Source organism: Triturus cristatus, chromosome 2_2 (genome assembly GCF_964204655.1).
Source record: "Triturus cristatus chromosome 2_2, aTriCri1.1, whole genome shotgun sequence".
In the NCBI taxonomy this organism is placed as follows: domain Eukaryota; kingdom Metazoa; phylum Chordata; class Amphibia; order Caudata; family Salamandridae; genus Triturus; species Triturus cristatus.
Window position 1 is genome coordinate 1,043,508,134 of NC_140582.1, and position 20,797 is coordinate 1,043,528,930.

Here is a 20,797-nt window from a genome sequence, read left to right on the forward strand (position 1 = left end):
CCCTCATTAAACACACACACACTCATCACACACATACACATATCACACATATCACAAACACACACATCACAAACACACACACAGATAACACATCAAACACACACACATCAAACACTCATAACTCTAAACCGTCACAAACACGCACCCAAAATCATACTCGGACACAAAATAAACTAGCAGACACACACCATGAACAAACACAAAACTTCTTGGAGTAGCAAGTTCGTACAGTAATCTCGGAGACTGGCTCGTCTCCAGACTTATAGCAGAAATACATTGGCAGCAATGTCACTTTGCAAGGAGAAGAGGCACGCTTGCGCCAACCACCATGACACCATAAACACAAAACAATTACGGCAGCGAAGACAGGCCTCTCAGCTTAGCGGGGAGACACCCCCACCACGCTACTATGCTAAACATGAATACTTTTATTTATACATATTACTTAATGTTTTAAAAACATGAACCATGATTATATGATTAATTATTGAGTGACTAGCAACTTAAAAATATTAATTAATCGGAAGGTAGATCTATAGAATCAGAATTCATGTGGCATCTAATTACGAAATTCCGCAGATACTGACAAATGAACAATGTCTAAGCTAAGGCATCTATTAAAAAGTTTAAACATTTAAAGTTGCAACAGAACCTGCACAGAGATGCATTTTCATTATGGCCCAACCTGCACATACTTTTGAGTTTGGCTAATCCCGCCCAGGCTTCCGTGCTTCATTTGCAACAAAAAATAAGCATGGGCAAAGCCAAAATATCTGGCTCTAATGTTCCAACATAAGTAATATACACAGGCATTTGCAAAAGTTGCTTACTTGCATTGCATGGCCAAAATGCAGTTTATTTCATTAAAGCATGTCCAACTGGCTTCTCCTTTACCATGAAACGTAATGAAACAAGCATTTGCAATGCAATAGGTCTCGCATATGAGAGAGTTTGAGCTATTGGCATTGTAAATGACAGTGCCTTTTATTTATGTTTTGAAAACCTGCAAGCGGTGCCTAAACACTTTGTACTTATAGTTGTTGCTTACGAGAAGCAAGGCGGGCAGTAACTGCGCCTCTTCTACTGCCAGCCTTACGTCTCGTAAGCAATGATTATAAGTACAAAGTGTGTGTTTAGGCACCGCTTGCAGGTTTTCAAAACCTAAATAAAAGGCACTGTCATTTAAAATGCCAATAGCTCAAACTCTTGCAAATGCGAGACCTATTGCATTGCAAATGCTTGTCTTAGTAAGGTTCCAGGCTCACGCATTAATTTATTTCCCCAGACATACAGTCACACTACTACTGCTTTACAGCGAGGCCCTGAAGGGCATTTTATTGGACTCCCGTCTGTGTAGTGGCCACTTGCTGCATTAGGCCTTGCTGTGCTGTGTATAGCGCATGCGCACGGAGCTCTGCCACATTTACGAAAACAGGCGGGCGAGACCTGGTCACAGCACAGATTGGCAGGTTCTGGTGAGACGTTACATTTCTTTGCCTAACTCTGAGCTTCGGAGAAAAGTCAACATTGCTAATTGCAGTAATCCGCGTTTGCCATTACATTGAAGCAAAGGCTTCATTCAGAATCCGACCTTCAATATCTGCAAATGTGGAGAAAGTGTTACGGTGTTCACTATTAATAAACAGATGCCTCCCGCTCTTTCCACAGGTGGGCTTGATTTCATCCTATGCCATATGGGCCGTTTCGAGAAGTTTCCTGGTCTTTCTGGTCTCACGTGTGGTTGGAGGTTTGAGTAAAGGGAACGTCAGCCTGTGCACGGCCATCATCGCCGATTTACCCTCGTCGAAGGCCCGCAGCAAGGGAATGGTGAGTTCACTACTGTCAGAGCTGGGGATGAACTGGGAGTGACGGCAGAAAGGGGCGGGGTCAGGAGGGGCAGCGCCATGAAGAAATGCATCAATGACATCACTTTATTTTTGTACAAAATCTACCCCCAAAATAATTAACAATATGGGAACAAGTGATGATAAATCTGTTATGGCTTATTTAATTTGTCACAGATAGACTCACTGAATAATATGGTAACTTGAGGGGTGAAGCACCTGCTACAGAGATACTGGGGAAAAAATTGGTGGTTAAAGAATTTGCTTGAGAGATGTGTATGAATTCTGTGGTCACAAGTCTGAAGCATCATACAATTGGTTCACAGGGGCAATATGCCTTCTACATGGTATATATGGCGTGTAAGTGTGAGTAACACGTTTCAGTTTTATCCAAGATAGCTCAGTGGGTTAATTCTTTTGCTGTAGAGACTCTGTCTTACTTGCAGATCCCGAGTTACAACCATGTTAAAATAGCTCAGTTAGTTATTTAACCGTTTTAAACAGCTAGGAATAGGGTTGCAATACTGCATGTTTAAACACAATTTTTAGTACAATGAACATTTTGATAAATGGATTCCAGTTGGTAGTAATAAACACTTATCAATAAGTGCCAATCATTCAGTTTATTTTAAAATACTTCATAGTAATTATTATTATCGTATCTACATAACTAGACCGATATCTGGCTTTTCTACAGGGCATGCAAAGATCGAAATATCTTTAAAATGTTCGTTGGTAAATCGAACAAGGAACGTTTTTCGTTCTTCTCATACCCACCAAGCTCTCCATTTGCTTATGTGTGACATGTCCACGTTTTCATTGTACACGTGCGACGTTTCCATGCTTTCAGTGTAACACGTGTGACATTATGGTGATTTATGTGTGACTCTGAGTGACACTTTCTCATGAGTAAAATACAGCAATTCATTATTTCAGTTTTAGAAAAGACTGTTTTCTACTCGATGAAGATATAGCCTTAAAATAGCAACAGTGTTTCTGAAGTGCTTATTTAACTCATGACAAAAACCTACTTCCAAAAGTGGTCCCACTTGGAATAGGTAGAAAGGGGAGTGTATCCTTCGCTATACCAAAGGAATAAAGGCAAACGGTGTGCACTATACCAAGGGGAGATGTCCCCAGGTGCACATCTGTCACCCGTTCACTCACAAATGTAAGTGGCATCAGGCATTTAAGTGGTTGCTCCATTAAGGTCAATGGAGAATGACATTTGTTGGAGGAGGCATATAGGCTTGAACAGTGTGTGACCGCTTTAAAGTCTAAGGAGGCATATTGTTTGTCAGACAGGCGACTATAGCTAAAAAGAGTGCGACTCTCGCCAAATGTGGCTGGTATACAATAGGCCCACCTTGGAAGGTGTGGACATAAAGTGAACGTGGATATAGATAGATATATATATAATTATTATTATTATTTTATTTTTTTGCAGCGGTGTCCGGCGGCCACACAATAAGTTGAAAAATCTTGTAAATGCACTACAAATATTCCTGTTTGAAGAGAGCAATGTATCATAATAAATGCTACCTTTGAGAATAATTTTACAAGGGAAGCAGAGCTCTGCTGTAATGAGCTGTCCACATCTACTGTTACCTGTCACTGGCCCCACAGCAAGGTAGGGCACTCTCTAGAAAGGTGAGAATGGCAATTAACACTCACAGGGCAATGCAGGGGCAGAGCCCAAAGACCGGTGCAGGGAGTGCATTTTCAACTCCCTTTAACCCACGTTTTCTAGCTCTCTTGGTCCAGACTGCTCATTCCTCTGCCAAAAGATGCAGCCTCCTCCCATTGCACCATCCTTCTGTGCAAGCATTCGATGCCAGAGCTGCAATGGGTTTCACCCTCAGCCAAGTTGTGAAAACTGACATTTCTTCCAAGTGAGCGTCTGCTGTCAATGATGCCCCATCACCCACCTCTGTTATGTTATGTTATGAAGCACTTATAGCGTGCACAGATACCCAAGAGTGTCCCGGCGCGAGAGCCAGCAACAGGAGACCAAGAATAAGGTGGTAGGAGGAGCTGTAAGTTAGTTAAAAAGCAAGGTCTTTAAATGCTTTTTAAATAGCCTGAGATCCTGAGTTCATATGGGTGGGCGTTCCAGGCTTTGGCCGCCCTGAAAGAAAGAGAGCTAGCCCTCGTTTGAACCAGGCGAAAACAAGGGATGACTGCAAGGCATTGTGCTGCTGATCGCAGTTGTCTTCGGGGAGCATAGAAGTCAAAGCGTCTCCTGAGATATGGCGGCCCGGATTTATATAGGGCGCCGTGGGCAAGAGTAAGGGCCTTAAACAGAACGCGTTGCACCACGGGTAGCCAATGCAGATCCCGGAGAAGTTGCGTTGTACTTGCTGCCGCGTTTTGAATAGTTTGGAGCTTTTTCAGCTGGTATCCAGGAAGGCCAATATATAATGCATTAGCGTAATCAATACGTGACAAAATGAGGGCACGAGTCACCATTTCCTATAGCCGGTCTGGGCAGCAATGGCAGGAATTTCCTAAGTGATTTCAGTGTGCCAAATCACACTCTGGCCAGTTTTTTCTTATCTGCGGTGAGAATCTGTGGTCCTCACTAAACCACACCCCCAGATTAACCGGACTGCCCGCTGAATTGTGCCAGGGATAGCCTGCGGGCCAAAGATCTTCTCTGAAATGAGGGGGAAATGACCCGTATAGAAGAACCTCAGACTTGTCCTCATTGCATTTGAGCTGAGCCTTTGCAAGCCAGTTAAGAACGGCTGAAAGACAGTTTTTGGCTTAATCCGGGGACAAATCTTTTTCCTTCCACTTAAAGAGGAGCGGAATATCATCAGCGTAAGCTATGATTTTAGCTCCCAGCTCCTCCGCCAGATAGATTAGAGGTGTGATGTATACATTGAAGAGAAGGGGGCTCAGAGTAGAGCCCTGCGGAACGCCTGTGGTCACCTTTCTTGGGGCCGAGGAAAACGGGGGCAGCCATACCTGCTGTGTTATGTCCTCTAAAAATGATTTAATCCAATCCCAAGCTAAACCAGAGATTCCAATGTTAGAGAGACGGTGGGACACCGTATCGAAGGCGGCAGAGAGATCCAGTAAAATCAAGGCCGCTCTGCCGCCTGCATCTGAACATTCTCTAATAGCCTCCGACATCTCAAAAAGGGCAGTCTCTGTGCTGTAAATGGCCCTAAATCCCGACTGGGCTGGGTGGAAGGCACCGGATGACTCAACAAAGTTGGAGATTTGTTTATAAACCGCCTTCTCACACGCTTTCGCCACCACCGGGAGGAGTGAGATGGGTTGGTAGCTTGCTAACGTTGCATGATTTAAAGAGGGCTTTTTTAACAGCGGGAGCAATTTAGCCTGTTTCCACTCGAGTGGAACTGTGGCGGTCTGAAGCGGCAATTTAATAATAGTGTTGACTTTGGAATTGACCATCTCAGCAGCTGCTGCTAACTGCCTAGCTTGATATGGATCGGCTGGCGAACCCGATTTCAGGGATTTGCAAATGGACAGTGACTCCAACAGGGGAATGGGTGAAAAACCCGTCAGAGGTGAGGACTGAATCAGAAACCAGGGCATTCTGAGTAACGAGCCCCGCCTGTCCGTGAATACTCGTCCCAAAACTGTCCTGTATCATTTGGCTCTTATCTATAAAGAAACCGGACAGCTTCTCAAACCAAGAGTTGGAGGCCGGGATGGCAATATGCTCCGGACAAGGATTCAGAAAACTCTGGACAATAGAAAATATTTCTTTTGAGTTGTTTTTGGACTGAACAATGCGCTCTGTGTAGAAGTTGCTTTTAGCCTTCTTGATAGCAGCATAGTACTCTTTCTGGGTTTTCCTTAGCACTATTTTAGCCAATGGGCAGTAGGCCTGTCTCCAGCTGCCCTTCAGTTTTTTAAAGGATTGCTTTAGCTCCTTGAGCTCGCTAGAGTATCAAGGTTTGGAAGGGTGTTCCTCACTTATTGGCGAGAGGTGGGGAAAGATGTTCCACAGCCTGTGAGATCCAATTGTTAAAGGTCCCTACAGCGCCAACCAAATCCTTGGAAGCGATGGGGCGGGTGTCAGACAGGACTCTGCGCAGCGGGGTCTATTCTTTGAGATGGTCTGCCTTGGGGAGATCTCGTGGCCGGGTAAGGCACCTGAATAGTCCATGTAAAGTGAATTAAAAAGTGATCAGACCAAGAAACTGGAAGAGGTTCCTGAACACATAGATGGAAATTGGAGCAGACTGGGTCTAAGGTGTGCCCTCCCCCGTGAGACTGGCAACTGATCAGTTGCGACAGTTAAGCCAGATTCAGCGACTCACAAAATTCCCTTGAGTTACTGGCCTCAACACAGTCCAAATGAATATTGAAGTCCCCTAGCAGTAAAAAGTTCGAGTAGTGCAGAGCCCTCGGCATAATAACTTCATCTAAAGCCTTCAAAAAGGCGCCAGAGGGACCAGGAGGACAATATACCAGGGAACCCCCCAACGTGAAGTGAGGGGATATGGTGCAGGAGAAGTCAAGTGCCTCCCCCTCTCCAATGCCCCGAGTCTCTCCCCGCGTGAAAACCCAAGTATCCCTAAACACTACTGCTACACCTCCTCCTTTACCTACTTTACGGTCTGCCCTTGCTATTTTATACCTCACTGGGATGGCCAATTCAATAACCGGGCCGCGAACTCATTGAGCCATGTCTCGGGTATGAATAATAAATCCAGCTGAACGTCCGATAGGAGCTCTAAAATGTCCGGGGCATGTTTTACCATGGAGCGGGCATTAATTAAGACAGCTCGTAAGCACTGGCCTTTCTGGGATGCAGTAGGGCCAGGGTTAGGAGGGATGCCTCTCCATAGTAAAGAGACGTTGCGGATTAGAGATTAGACTCATCTGCACGAAGACCCAGAATTTGTTTTAAGGTATGTGAAAGTGGCGCTCTAGGGTGCTGGTACCCACCTGGAAATGGAAACATAAAAAGTGCTGGTACTCACTATCCAAGAGTAATGCTAATGGGAAGTGCCGGTGCCATCCCATTAAAAGTAGTAAACCCCTGCTAAGAAGGGCAGGTACTCTCCCAGTCAAATCAGAGTTCAGGTACTGACTGTCTGTCCATTTGAAGCACTGCCCTCCCCCCCTCCCCCTCCCCCCCACACACACACATACTGTCACCCCTACAGTGATGTTAGGTAACGGCAGCTCCCCTGCAAGCAGTAGGTGACTGACTCCCAAAGAGATGAGAATCTGGCCAATAAGGGAGTGAATGACAACGACAAGATGTCTGTAGGAAGCCTGGCTGTGAGTACCTTCCCCCATCACAAAGTTCAGTACTGTAGCTGTGGGACTGCACCATGGTTTGTCACACAATTCGCACCCATACACTGGTGGCGACTCGACATTTCTTGAAATGTTGAACAGTGCTACCCTTCTAGGTGTTAACCTGTAATGAAAGCGGATGTGGTGATTTAGGAGTTCACATCGCAATCCCTCAGGTGGCGAGAGAAGCTCACTCCTGCAACCTGTCTTCAGATTGGTTGTAGGTCACCACATTTCTCTGACCGTTTAGAATCTTTCCCCTGGGGAAACTTTCAAAATAGCAGCTGCTGCAATCCCAGCCACCTATCCGGTTTTGACAGAAGTGCATGTTTCAGGTTGGCACTGTGCAGAGGGTGACAGTGAAGAGAACAGGCACGCTTTGGCTGGGGCAGAAAGTTTTAAATATCTACTGACCGTTTGTGCTGTACTTTTAGAGAGGTTGTGTGCAGTACTTGTTTTTTTTAAAGGACCCATTTTGTAAGTATTTTTCAGATCATTACCTCTGAACTCCAGTCTTAGCCACAGACCGGAAGACTGGAATACCATTGAGGTATGCGTAGCTGTCAGGGTCTCCTCCGCTCTGCCTGATCTGACCCTGGGCTTTGACTGTCCCAGAGCCAGTCAACACTTCTCCAATCAGAGGAGTCTAGGACAGGTGACGTGGCGGTGGGAGACGTCTGCCGCTGTGGCGTGAGCACACATATTGGTAAAAAGCCAGTCATCTGATCAATAACAGAAGGAGGCGCCCCGTCCAGCTTTCTAGGGAAGGCCACACCAAAACGCTGCTACTGCAGTTCAGCTAGGAGCTCTTGGGTGATATGACACTACTCTGCAATATAGTATCGGCAGCAACTGCATCAATGGTGCCAGGCAGCAATGAGCTGCCAAATAACACAAAAGAAGCTGGCCTGAGCATCCGTGTGAGGCGCTGAGAGACTGCCGGCAGTCAGCCTTAATTAATCCACAGTGTGACCATGTCAGGCCGTGCGGTGATGTGATAAAAATTAGAAAATGCGTTAGTCTAACCCGAGATGGGTGGCACTTGGTAGGCCTGTCTCTTGACGGCTGCGGGATGTATAATCAGTCCAGTTTTGATGTTCCAGATGTGCTGAGTTTAATCCTTAACTGTTCCTAGTCAGGACACAACTTGAAAGAAAGGAATTAGCTTGTCTGTGAAGTGCGGCCTAACTGCTGCTGGTTGCTGAGGTATAGACCTCTCTGTTGCTGCTCTGAGAAGTCATATTTATTGCCTTTGGTGGTTTCCGCTGCATTTAACAATTACTGAACATACTGATTGCCGGTAATGTTGTGCAGAGAGAACAGTGAAATGAAATTGGACCGGATTCTTTTGCCTGCGGCTCACTGGAGAGCAAAAATCAAAATGTATTGATTGTTAAATGCAGCGGAAACCACCGAAGGCAATAAATATGGAGAGGAAGAAACCACGAGTACCAGAATGCTCTGTTGATCACATGTACCACTTGACTCACCGGAAAGTGTTTAAAGGCTAATTAGTGACTCGTTCTTCTTACTCCACTCTGCTGCTATGCATAGCATGAGGCCCGTGAACAAGGAGCAGGTAACTCCGAAACATGTAGGGCATGCATTAATTGTTTGGCAAAGGAGCTCCGGTTTTTCAATAAAGAATGCTGCTATGATTTACAGGATTCGGCTGTTCTCGGAGTGCGAACTCGCAGGGGGCATTCTTTGTTTGAGGATATATATATATATTACCTACTGGCGGTCGCCAGTAGGTAGTTATAGTTAGGACCCTGTTTCCATAGGAAAACCGCAACATTCTATTTGGAATAACTTTGGCGCCGGTCGACGAATCCTCGCGAAATTTTCAAAACTAATGGGGCGCTACGCTCCGCTCCTACCCTGAAAGTCTCGGGGGGATTCGTCAAGCGGGGGCTGAGAAAAAAGGGGGGTCCCAAAACGCGTTTTCCCCATGCATTTTTCCATAGGACCTTTAGACACAGCTACAGCCCGAACGGCTGAACAGAATTACTTGAAATTTGGCAGAGAGGTAGTCCTCAGGTCAAGGAAGTGCCTTTTGTAGGTCTGGTGTAAATCTGTTCAGTATTTCCTGAGAAAATAGCATTTAAATAAATATATATATCTGTAAGCGCGCACCGTAAGCTTACCGTACGGTGCCGTGCGCGATTCTGATTGGCTGTTAGATCTTAGTAAACATTCGAATCGGTCGAAACCAGGAAGTGTCGGCCGCCATTTTCTCTCTCGCACTCTGAGGGTGGGGAGGAAAAACTAAGTTGGATAACAACGAAAAGGGGCAGACTAGACAGCTCCTGACCCCCTAGCCTTGGTCAGGGTGTCCCAGAAGGACCCCCCAGGCCAAAAATTAAAAAAATTTTTTTTTTTAAAACGCCGAATACGCTTACCTTACGCGTACGGTGAAAAATAAATTAAAAAAAAACAAATTCCACATATTTCCTCCCCACGTGTGCAAAAGGTGCCCGCAGGGCACCTTTTGTGCATGGCATATGACACGTTGAAGAACATGTAATAGCTAACCTTTCACATCGATGCGCATAATATGTCCTCCGTGTGCGGACGGTGCGCGAAGCGCATCGTGCGTACATGGCCCATCCAGCGTAACGTGGGCACGCGGTGCGCTACGCGCACCGCGTGCCCACCGTGCGTGCACGGCACTAACTGCGTAAAGTGGGCACGCGGTGCGCGAAGCGCACCGCGTGCTCACTGTGCGCGCACCGTGCGCGCACGGAACGAACTGTGTGAAGTGGACGCGCACGGCACGAACGGCGTAAAGTAACTTAGCATTTAAAAAAACGTACAAATTCACTGAAAAAACCATAGGTTTCACACACGTTATAGTTAGGAATTAGCATTTAAAAAACCTTGCAAATTCACTGAAAAAACCATAGGTTTCACACAAGTTATAGTTAGCTGTACATTTCACTCGTAAAAAATCAATGAAATTCCACGTTATAGTTAGTGCAGGCAACTATAACTCACGCGACCGCAATCCTCTGCTGATGACATATGTGTCTTTATGAAAAAAAAATATTTGTAATATATGTATAGCTAAAATTTAATGGAAGAAGACATGGGCAAATAAGTGTCTAAATACAGTATTAGCATCAGCAGAGGATTGCGGTCGCGTGAGTTATAGTTGCCTGCACTAACTATAACGTGGAATTTCATTGGTTTTTTACGAGTGAAATGTACAGCTAACTATAACTTGTGTGAAACCTATGGTTTTTTCAGTGAATTTGCAAGGTTTTTTAAATACTAATTCCTAACTATAACGTGTGTGAAACCTATGGTTTTTTCAGTGAATATATATATATATATATATATATATATATATATGTGTGTGTGTGTGTGTGTATATATATATGTGTGTATATATATATATGTGTGTGTGTGTGTGTGTGTGTGTGTGTGTGTGTGTGTATATATACACACACACACACACACAATCATGGAGCTTTAGAAATAGTCGGGTGTGAGCGGTAAACTCTGTTCTGTGGGCAGAGTTCTGCCTACTCCGTTTGGAAAAACTCCGCGAACCACCACGTGGCAGCGTTTTTCTCCTGCTCGGCTCACTTTAATTTGACGAGCGAGGAAAAATTGTTCGCTAGGACGAGTACCTGCGTGATTTCTCAATGTTAGCGGTCGTGGCAGGTCAATCCTATTCGCGTTGAGAAAGCTGAAGCTCCAGTAGAATCGACTCGAATACCCTCTGGCGCTGCGCGTGGTGCCTTTTATGCAGATTTTACAGCTCAGAACAAGCTCCTGGCGCTAAAAATCAGCACTACGTGCCGAAATTCCACCGCTTGCGGAATCTCAGAGTTTTTATGTAACTCCGCGGAATTCCGTGGAGTGATCCTCCGCAAGTTCCGCCCACCCCTGGAAATAATACTTAACCATCTAAGCTGCAATCTAAATGTACTACAAGATAATCATAATGTGATTACTGTGACCTATTCTACTGCGATGTAATCACAGGTAATAAACATCTGACATCCTTCACAGACATACCTCTCACATCCTTGATTGACTGAATACATGTAGTGAGGGAAAGCGCAAAAGTAAATTTTTGTGCTGCTCGAGATTAAGACTTCTTTCCCAGGCAGCTATTCAATCAATCAATCAATAAATGCTTTATTCGATTTTAAAAGATAATAAAATCATAAAAGCACATATTCAATAAAATCAGGTTATTTAAAAATTGTATTGAAATATCTTGATAAAATATAGCAGTTCCAAAAGTACATAATTTTACAACATAGGGATTAACAGGTTAAACTTTTTCTTTTCCTCATTATACTCTTCAAAAGCCAAGTCATAGCTCCAATACAGTATACATTGTCCAATAATTTTAAAAAGAGAAATGCTGGACGACATTGCTGCCAGCCTGCTTTAAAATAGGCTTAATCCATCTAGCTCTTTCTTTAACATGAAATTTACAGAATAAAACAACATGCATTGTAGATTGAGAAGCAGTGTTGTCACAAGGACATGCGCAGAGTTTCCTGGACCTGTCATTTACAAAAGGAAAAGAGACGAGACGATGGGAGCAATCAAATCTGAGCCTAGTCAATATATATCTGTCAAATTCTTGTAGACAGCATACTAAATAGAGCTGGATGGAATAACTAGGCTCAGTTGATGCTGGATCACAGAGTATTTACTTATCTCCACCATTAATCTAAGGGACCCAAAGTGCTGTAAACATAGGTATTTAAGCTCCTTTCTCGATAAAGTGCACATAGTGTCTGGGTTAGAAAAAAATCAGGTCTGCATAAGTCGTGAGATAAATTACTTATATAGTTTAACCAAGGGATTTTTTTGGCCTGATCTAATCCCATGGAGTCCATTATGATCTCACGGTTCAAACCTAAACTAGGAGAGGTCCAAATCCTATACCAAAGTAAGACTGGTTGGATTTTAATCAAGTCGGAAATAGGGCTGATTCCCAGCTCATTTTGACAATTAAAAATGGAAGAACTCCGGGGAACGGCAAGAATGAACCTTAAAAAATCATTTTCAACCACTTGGATTGGTGCAACGTCTTGGAAACCCCAAATCCCTGCGCCATATGTGGCTACACTAATAAATTTTGCTTGATATATTTTCAGTAGTATTCCCGGGGGCCTTTTCCCCATTTTCCTTGAGAAAAGCATCAGTGCCGCAGTTGCCCTTTTTAAATAGGAGCATTCTTCTCTTAACGGCTGGTCCCCAGGAACCCCGGTCCTCCAATAAAATTCCAAGATAAGAAAATGTTTTAGTTGATTCGATTCTGCCGTCCCTTGTTACTAAAGTTCTACGCTTATTCTTTCCTTTCCCACAGGACATCATAAAGCTATTCAAAAGATGTGGATATCAGGGGAGAAGCAGTTTTTTATATCCGGCGGAGGGTGAATTGAACTAAGGTGGAATACCAAAGTCGAACAAACGCTATTGCCATATCTAACACATTCTAGCAGAGCAGGGGAGAAAGATCTCATGAGTAATTTGCTTTATAAGTCTAAACAAGTAGAACATGTTTGGCAGAACATTTGCTTAACACAACCTTCTAATAGAGCTTCTGCTGTCTTACTCCGCTCACATGATACCAGTAGGAATGTAACCTTCCAGTTCATAACACCAGCTACTATACTATGTACTCTTAAATACTGGCCTACTAACATTCTTCCAGGAAGGCAGCAGCTGCTGCTGTATTTGGACCTTCTGAACTTTCGAGCCACAGGCATGCAGGAGAAATTTCCATTTTTAAATGTAGCACTATATTTTTTTGAGACAGAGCAGATTTCTCTGTCACAGAATCCACTGCGCTCTTGAGAAATAGGATGGAAGCTCCATAGGAGCTGGCAGGCCTTTCTGTCAGGATCAGAACCCCTTCAGCAATGTCGGCAGCAAATAGAAAATACAAGAGGAAAGATTCCAAGTCAGAGCTGGATGTAATGTCTCTATTTGTAAGATAGCCAAACAGAGTTATTCACCATAGAGAAGTTTGCAGGGCATAGTACTCTCCATTTCTGTCCAGGCACAATTTCCCTTTGTAGTTTGGTAGCAGGGTACCTTTAAGCGTAAATCAAACTGTTGAGTGAAGAGGCCTAGCCAATTCTAATACAATTCCTAGGTGTTCAGTTTCCCGGTCTTCAGAGCTCTCCCCTCTCTCCTAGCTCCACCCCTGAAAAGATTCAGAATAAATCTCCTTCACATTCCGCTCTTTGTCCAGGATTCCTGTAGGTTCTTATATCTAGATACACCAGAGGACTCCTAATCTCAAAGGAGATGCTCTTCTGAAGACTATTCAAATCAAATGCCCTGTGTGACACATCCCTGGCATTCCCCTTCTTGTATCCCAACTATTGCATGACCAGCCTTTTCAAGCAGCAGCTAGAAGGCAACGCTCAAAAGATGTGAATTAGGTGTGAAACCATATACGATTGTGGAAACATTCAGCTGACCTCTGGCACAATGTGTTTCCTTTTCCCAAACTAGTAGAAGTGTTAGAGATAATAAGAATCTGACTTTAGTACCGGTGTTTTCAGCCAAGATTACACACATGCTATACATTTAGATTTTATAGCACTTTTCTATTAAAAGGTTACGAAAGGAAGGTTTTAATGCATTTTACATGTTGGCAGTATGTCCAGGAGCCCAGGCTTCAGAAAAAAGTCAGAGGATTTATGTTCTGAGTGTCCCTATCTCTGATACTCGTACCATGCACTCTGTACATCTGCACAGAGGCCAGCGCACAAACCGTTTTTTCCGAAGTGACATTGATGGGACAAAAACACTGCTATCCATTTAAATGGAGTATCTGTCCAAGGCCTGTTTAGCAAGACTTAGCCCAACACAATGAGAGAGTTACCCTGGTGGGACCAAAAGGAATACTGAACAAAAATAGTTTCCCTTATGTGTCAAAATACACTACTATTTGAAATATCAGTTTACACTGAACCAGAACAAGTTTTTCTCCTTAAACACTAAGTGTCAATACCAATTGTGATTTGATAATTATTTAGTCCACATTCATTAGGCCTAGTGATCAGCTTTAAATGATAATTAATTTAAAATGCATTTTATTTAAAACCTTTTAAGTACAATCTATACACAAAGTCTGTAATCGCAGATTTTCGTAAGTACTTGTTTTGGTTCAGTGTAAACTAATATTTCAAATAGTAGTGTATTTTGACACATAAGGGAAACTATTTTTGTTCAGTCGCAAGTTATAGCCACTTCAGAGTTTGAAAATGCCAGTTGCCCAGTTCACAAAAAGGTAGGGAACACAGCACAAAAAGACTGATTTCTTAAACAGAACTACAAGTACTGGAATGAAAACTAAAATCTGGACTGGAAGAACTATCCATGGATCTGGAGACCAATGAGCTCTGCTGTTACAGGTATCCTATCTAATAGAGAATTTGGGAATACTCATATCATTGAAAGTAAGATTGTATATGTATCTGAAGCTCAATAGGCCTTATACCTTCACTCCAGATTCTGCGCTGATCAGCAGTTCACCTGAAAGGCTAGAGTTGATGAGATTGCAGGGGGACCTCCTGCTTCTTGGATGAGGCTCCCTGTAGCCATGTTTGCTAAGGGAAGCTGGAACTCTGTCCTAGGTTTTAACTTGACTTCCATTTTCTCTTTCTCTATTCCCCTTTTTATTCCTCTCTCCACTTCCTGTCTTTCTATGCATTCTGTCGCCCTCTTTCTCTGTCTTTAACTACCTCTCTTTGTCTTCCTTTAATAGTCTTATCAGGCTCTTTTTTCTACTCCATCTTCTTTATGGCTACATATAGGGATAGGCACTTGGGTTAGAAAAGAAACTCCTGCAAATGCTAAATGGCAAGTTAATGAAGGTGAAAATTGAAGGTTGTATTCCCTTAGGTTATTGGGTATATATTTGCATTGAATTACACAAATGCAACCATGCACGTGTTGTCCTTCGTTGAGCCTTCCTTCTAGGATACATGCTTGAAACAAAAATACTCAAACATTTGTCGATGGGTTCTCAAAAAACATTCACAAGTTTGGGAAGGGGAACCCAGTAAGATTAAAGGTTAATAAGTAGCTCTTAAAAGAACCACAACATACACTTCCTCAAGTCACATATGTAAACATCTTGCAGACACCACCTTCTTCCTAAAGGTGAGGTCTAACATCGGACAAATCCGTTGGACAAGCAAGTTTTCTCAAAAGAACAGGAAGAGTGACATCACTGCGGTCATTCTCAGGCCTCCTTTTCATTGTCTTCATTGCATGACTTCTGGAACTCCTGGGCGCCACCAGTTGAGGAAAAACTCTCCTACTCCTCTTGTGCTCAGTCTTTTGGGGGGGTTTCGAATTCTTTCAAAATCCTTTTTTTATTGTCTGTAGCTCCTGCCTGTTCTGTAAAATTGCCAGTTAAAGGTTTGGGAATGCCTGACGCATCATTCCAAACATGTAGGTCAGATTTGCTGGCTGCTGCTGTGGTAATCCGTTCTCTTTGTCTAGCATCAGACAACTCCACCAGTACCATGCCTGCCCCTAACTGACTGTGTCTGAACCACCCTTAGTGGGGAGCCTGATGACTCATTAATTCAGTGAGATCAGACAAATTAGACCACAACTATTGTACTTGTAGAAAGCTCTGTATATTAACTTGCATGTCACTGTCCACAGCAAACAAGGTGCTCCTAGCATGTTGAGATAGGTGCTCCTTGCTGCGTTCTTGAGAGACTTAACCTTGGTTTCCAAGTGTGTGAGGGAAGTGTTCACTCCTGATGTAAACTTCAGCATCCTTGCCTGAAACTCGGTGTTCCCTGTTTACAATACAGAAATTCAGCTTGCCAAGGTCACTCATATTTTGCTCGTTCTTTGTGATATGGCTCTTAAACTGAGCATTCACAGCCTCCAGAGACAATGTTCTCTTTTTTCTGCTGGATAGGTTTCTATAGGTCATCAATCGTTCCCCCAGGGCTGTACTGTTTCAGCAGATTTTGGCTCTTCGTGGTCCTATTTGCTTCCTTTGAAGTTTAATCTTTTAGGAAGTCACGGTTCTCCTTCACCTTTCTGTTTATCTGTGTATAATTTAAGAATAAAATGCTAGCCTGAGACAAAAAGTGATTAAGTTGCAGCTTGTCTCTTCTCTCTACGTTGCATTCTCATCTTACAATAGCCTTCCTGCACCCCCTGGATGGATACCGCCTCTGCTTTCTCTTCATCACACTGCAGCAGGTGCTAAGGAACCCCTCCCATTTATGTTACTTCTGCAGGCTTGGTCACAGCCCTACTTGCTTAGGGTCACCTCTGTAAATAGCTCACCTGCCATGATGGAATCTCTACTGTTCACATAGAAGGGTGTAATTTACCACATATCCTGTTGCAGAGTAGGCCAGGCACACCAGAGGAGATAAGTCCTGGAGCCCAGGCTTCAGTAAAGAAGAGAACACAAGGCGTGCCATCACATTAGCCTCCCAAGCCTCTTCAGAGCCAGAAGGAATCCTAGTTCTAGCACCCTTACAAAGCCTTAGAAAAGGAACTGCATTCAGCCCCTTAGTAAGGCACCTATCTTAAAACACAGCTGGCTCCGCCCCAGATCTTTAATTTCAACCTGTTGTATGCACCACAACCAGGTTTCTGGGTTAGACACAGAAGCATAAGTAGTGATAGGTTGTGTATAATTTTAGTTAGATAAATACTGAATGGAATGTAAATTTTCACTTTCATGTAATTTATTTGTGCTATTTATTATTTATTCCATTGCTTGTATCACATCCACATATCATCTTGTGGTCACACACAAGAGAAAAAGAGGCATCAAAAATATTCGCAGAGGACACTAGGAAGTAGAATATAACCACTGCATCCTCAAAATTATAAAATAGCACCATTACATTAGGTGAGGTGGGCAAGATAACTGAAGATTTGGACATGAATTGAACATAATTATATTAGTGCCTCTCAAAATAAATATTGAGATTGTGTGTATGTATGTATATATGTGTGTGTGTGTGTATATATATATATATATATATATATCTATATATATGTGTGTTCACTGGAAAAAACACAGGTTTCAGGGACGTTATAGTTAGAAATTAGCCTTGAAAAATCCTTAGAAATTCACTGAAGAAAACACAGGTTTCAAGGACGTTATAATTAGAAATTAGCATTAAAAAAAACCTTAGAAATTCACTGAAAAAACCACAGGTTTCAGGAACACTATAGTTAGTCTGACATTTCACTTGTACAAAACCCGAGAAATTCAGCAGTTCTAGTTAGCTGAGCGAACTATAACTCGCACCCCCGCAATGCACTGCTGAGGATGTCACATCAGCCTAACTATAAAGGCCTGGGGAGGTGGCGGTCCCCAAGGCTGCGTGGAAATAAAAGCACATTTAACCCCTTCAGCGCGGCGCGGATTTCCGCGCCACGCTGAAGGTTCTGAGCGCGGGCGGGGCCATGACGGAACGGTTCCGTCATAAGCACAGCCCAACCGACGTGCATGACGGAACCGTTCCGTCATGCGCGTCAAAGGGGTTAAAGCATTGGTCATCTTGTTTACAAACCCTCTTTGAACATAATTATAAGAGCACAGTCCCTCCATTCAAGGGTTGAGCAGGTGGGCACAGCACCAGGTGCTTGTTCATGAAAAGCATTCTTGAACAAGGTCTCAAGATTTTTGTGACAAACACAAAATAACATTCTTCAACGACTTCAAACCAATTTACGACCACGTCCCATAAGATCACTCTCTAATATCCTCCGTAGACTTCAGGCCTTCAAGCTGTGTCTGTCCACTTTTCCGTACCTGACCAGGTCTTCCCCTGAAGAACTGGCCATAAAAACCAAGGAAGCCACCTTGTTGGTGTTTGATTTTTATATAGGTCTTTTGTGAATGATTTCTCCTTTTATAATTTTTGATGTTTTGTTTATGTATTGTGAAAACCATCTAAATGCAATATAATAAAAACGACAAAGAATTAAGGCAAGACTTGCCGGTCCGGTGCAAACGATTTGTTTTGTACAAGGCATTGTGTAAGGCATAATACATCTGTTTTTGAACGGCAAAGCCTGCAAGGAATAGTGACAGATATGGCTGTTATGGGTTCTTCAGAGAGAGCGTGCCACTCTGGGACCCCATGCCTAGGATTTAAGCCATTGGACGACCGGCGTAGGTGAAATGTAGGGTCCCCTGTGGGGCATTTTGAAATACTTGCAAGGACCAGAAAAACAAGAATGAGTGGCAAGCCACCTGCATTGCACTACAGTGTTTTGAAGATGGTGGTCCAAGTGGGTGTGAAAGCGGAAGTCTATTACAGTGTGGAGGGGCTTCAGCCCTCAGTTACAGCTCATACTAGCAGGTTCATGGTAATGCTGGGACAGGCTGGTACCCTGGAGTACCAGCCATGCAACAACGCCAGTTGAGCAAGAAACAGACTAGAAGGCTTCTGTAATGGATCTGGACTCCGAGATGCATACGATTTCTGCAAAATGAAGTTTGGAGGTAGAGATATAGTGGATGCTGTGGATCCAACCCACGCAGGTACTATCTAAAAGTGAGAGCATTTCGACATTGTTCTTTGCCATCCGACACTCAAACAGGGACATAAATAAAGGGTAAGAAAAACGATCAATCTATGACAGGCAATCTATTATGTGGTTTTAGGTATGTGCTCAATGGTCAAGGCAGTGCATTGTACATTTGACCAGGTCCTAAGGAGATTTTCATCAGTTATCAGAAGCTGCATTCCTCCAAATGCAAAGTTCTCCATAAGGAGCCCCCCCCCCCTTCTGAAACAAGGCCTGACTCCAGACAGATGTGGAATCTTCAAAACCAGGGCATGAGTGAGGCACTGGCCTACCCGCGGGAGGTGGGAATACCCTCTAGACTTAAATTAGTACAGCTTAAAATTCTACATAGAACCTATTATACAAGACACACTCTTCACAAAATAGGGTCAGCATCGCACCCGTACTGCCTGAGACGATGTGGGGAGGAGGGTACATTCTTTCATACAGTGTGGGGGGTGTTCAAAGATCAGGGAATACTGGGTAAAAGTAATGAGGACCATATCGCAGATGGCGGAGGTGTCATTAAAGCCGGAACCCAGGAGATGCTTGCTAAACGTGTGGGAGCCAAACGATCGTACGCGCCCGGCACAGGAGTGGGCCACACTGGGGATAATGATAGCGAAACGCAACATCACACAAAAGTGGGGTGCGGGAGAGTCGCCAACACTCACTGCATGGTGTGGGGATCTAGATACTGCCATGGTGGACGAAAAAGCAGTTTTCATCAATCGAGGATGTCCTAAGAAGTGGAGCAGGGTCTGGGGGACCTGGAATAGATTCAGGGGATACATCTGCGAACCTCCTGAGATACGGGCGGAGGGGGAGTCTGAAGATGAAAATGACGGGGAGGTGGGAACTTAATGGATGGGAAGTTGTCCACTGTTACGGTATATACGATATCACTATGCCAATTGCCAAAAAACCACAGATGTCTGGATATAATGTTTATATGTACTGTCTGATTCAATTGTGCCTAGCTTATATTTACAATAAAGTTTTTAACAAAACCAGGGCATGAAGATAGCAACCTTGATTCTAATAACATCAATGCATAACTTTTAATTTTTCCCCTTAGAATCCTTTAAATCGGCTGTCTTGGGACACTTTCACTTTGATCAGAGATCTAAACCTACTATAATCAGCCATCTGTTAGTGGAACACCAGGTGGTTGGCCCAGGATTTCAGACACATATCCAAATGACAAATAAAAAATTCAGGGATTGCTGCTGTCTTAAGTTTTCAATTTTAACCCTATTTTATAACATTTCGTCATAAATATTACACAAACTACACATTCTTTTTAATATAGTTTTAAATAGGAGAGATAAGATTTATTTTTAGCATTCTTGGCATAAATGGCCCTAGCTTTCTTCCCAAATAATTTCCATAATACTTGTCTCAAAATAGGGCAGTGCTATGACAAGGTAATTCTAGGCAGTCTCTGAGCGCACTAATAGCAGGGGGCGCTGGGTTAGCCCAGGAAAGTATTAGATATGTCCCCACTGACTGGTGGAAGGGGCCTCTGAGTGTACTTTTCTGTTTTGTACCAACAATTTTTGCTTTGGCCTGGTCAAAATGGTAAGTTAATTTGGTAGAACAATTGCTTCTGAATGCCGTCCGCTATCTGCCATGTGTTGGAAATTGGATTAGAAATGGGCCTGGTGTGTTCACCGTTTAATGCTCTTGTGCTTTGTATTACAGGCGATGATCGGCATTGCTTTCTCTCTTGGGTTCACCATGGGGCCTATGATTGGAGCTTACTTTGCTATGGACACAGCCAGCGGAGAAACTTTCTATGTGCGACCAGCACTACTCGCTCTGCTCTTGGCTATCATCGACCTGTTGTTCATTTTTCTTTTACTTCCAGAGACGCTTCCTAAAGAAAACAGGGTAAGAACTGATACTGTTTCTGCAGCCATAACAATTATGCATGTATTTATTTGTATGTACTTAAGCACAAAAGCCAGTTAGGGCACAATGGACTATTACGCACAGAGAGCATGTACTATTCTGGGTTATATCAGGATAGTTAGGAAATTATTTAGGATTGTGTTCAATATAGAGGAGGGAGCACTAGGAGGACATTGTTGGTGACTGGTTGGGAATTA

At 43.4% G+C, this 20,797-nt stretch overlaps 1 protein-coding gene across 1 annotated transcript in view; it reads left to right on the plus strand.

Moving 5' to 3' along the window:
- SLC75A1 (solute carrier family 75 member 1) overlaps window positions 1-20,797 on the plus strand; it is a 161,992-nt gene that overhangs the window by 70,764 nt on the left and 70,431 nt on the right. Inside the window, 2 exon segments of the mRNA XM_085642503.1 lie at window positions 1,669-1,827; window positions 20,391-20,579. Coding sequence (XP_085498629.1) covers window positions 1,669-1,827; window positions 20,391-20,579 — 348 coding nt within the window.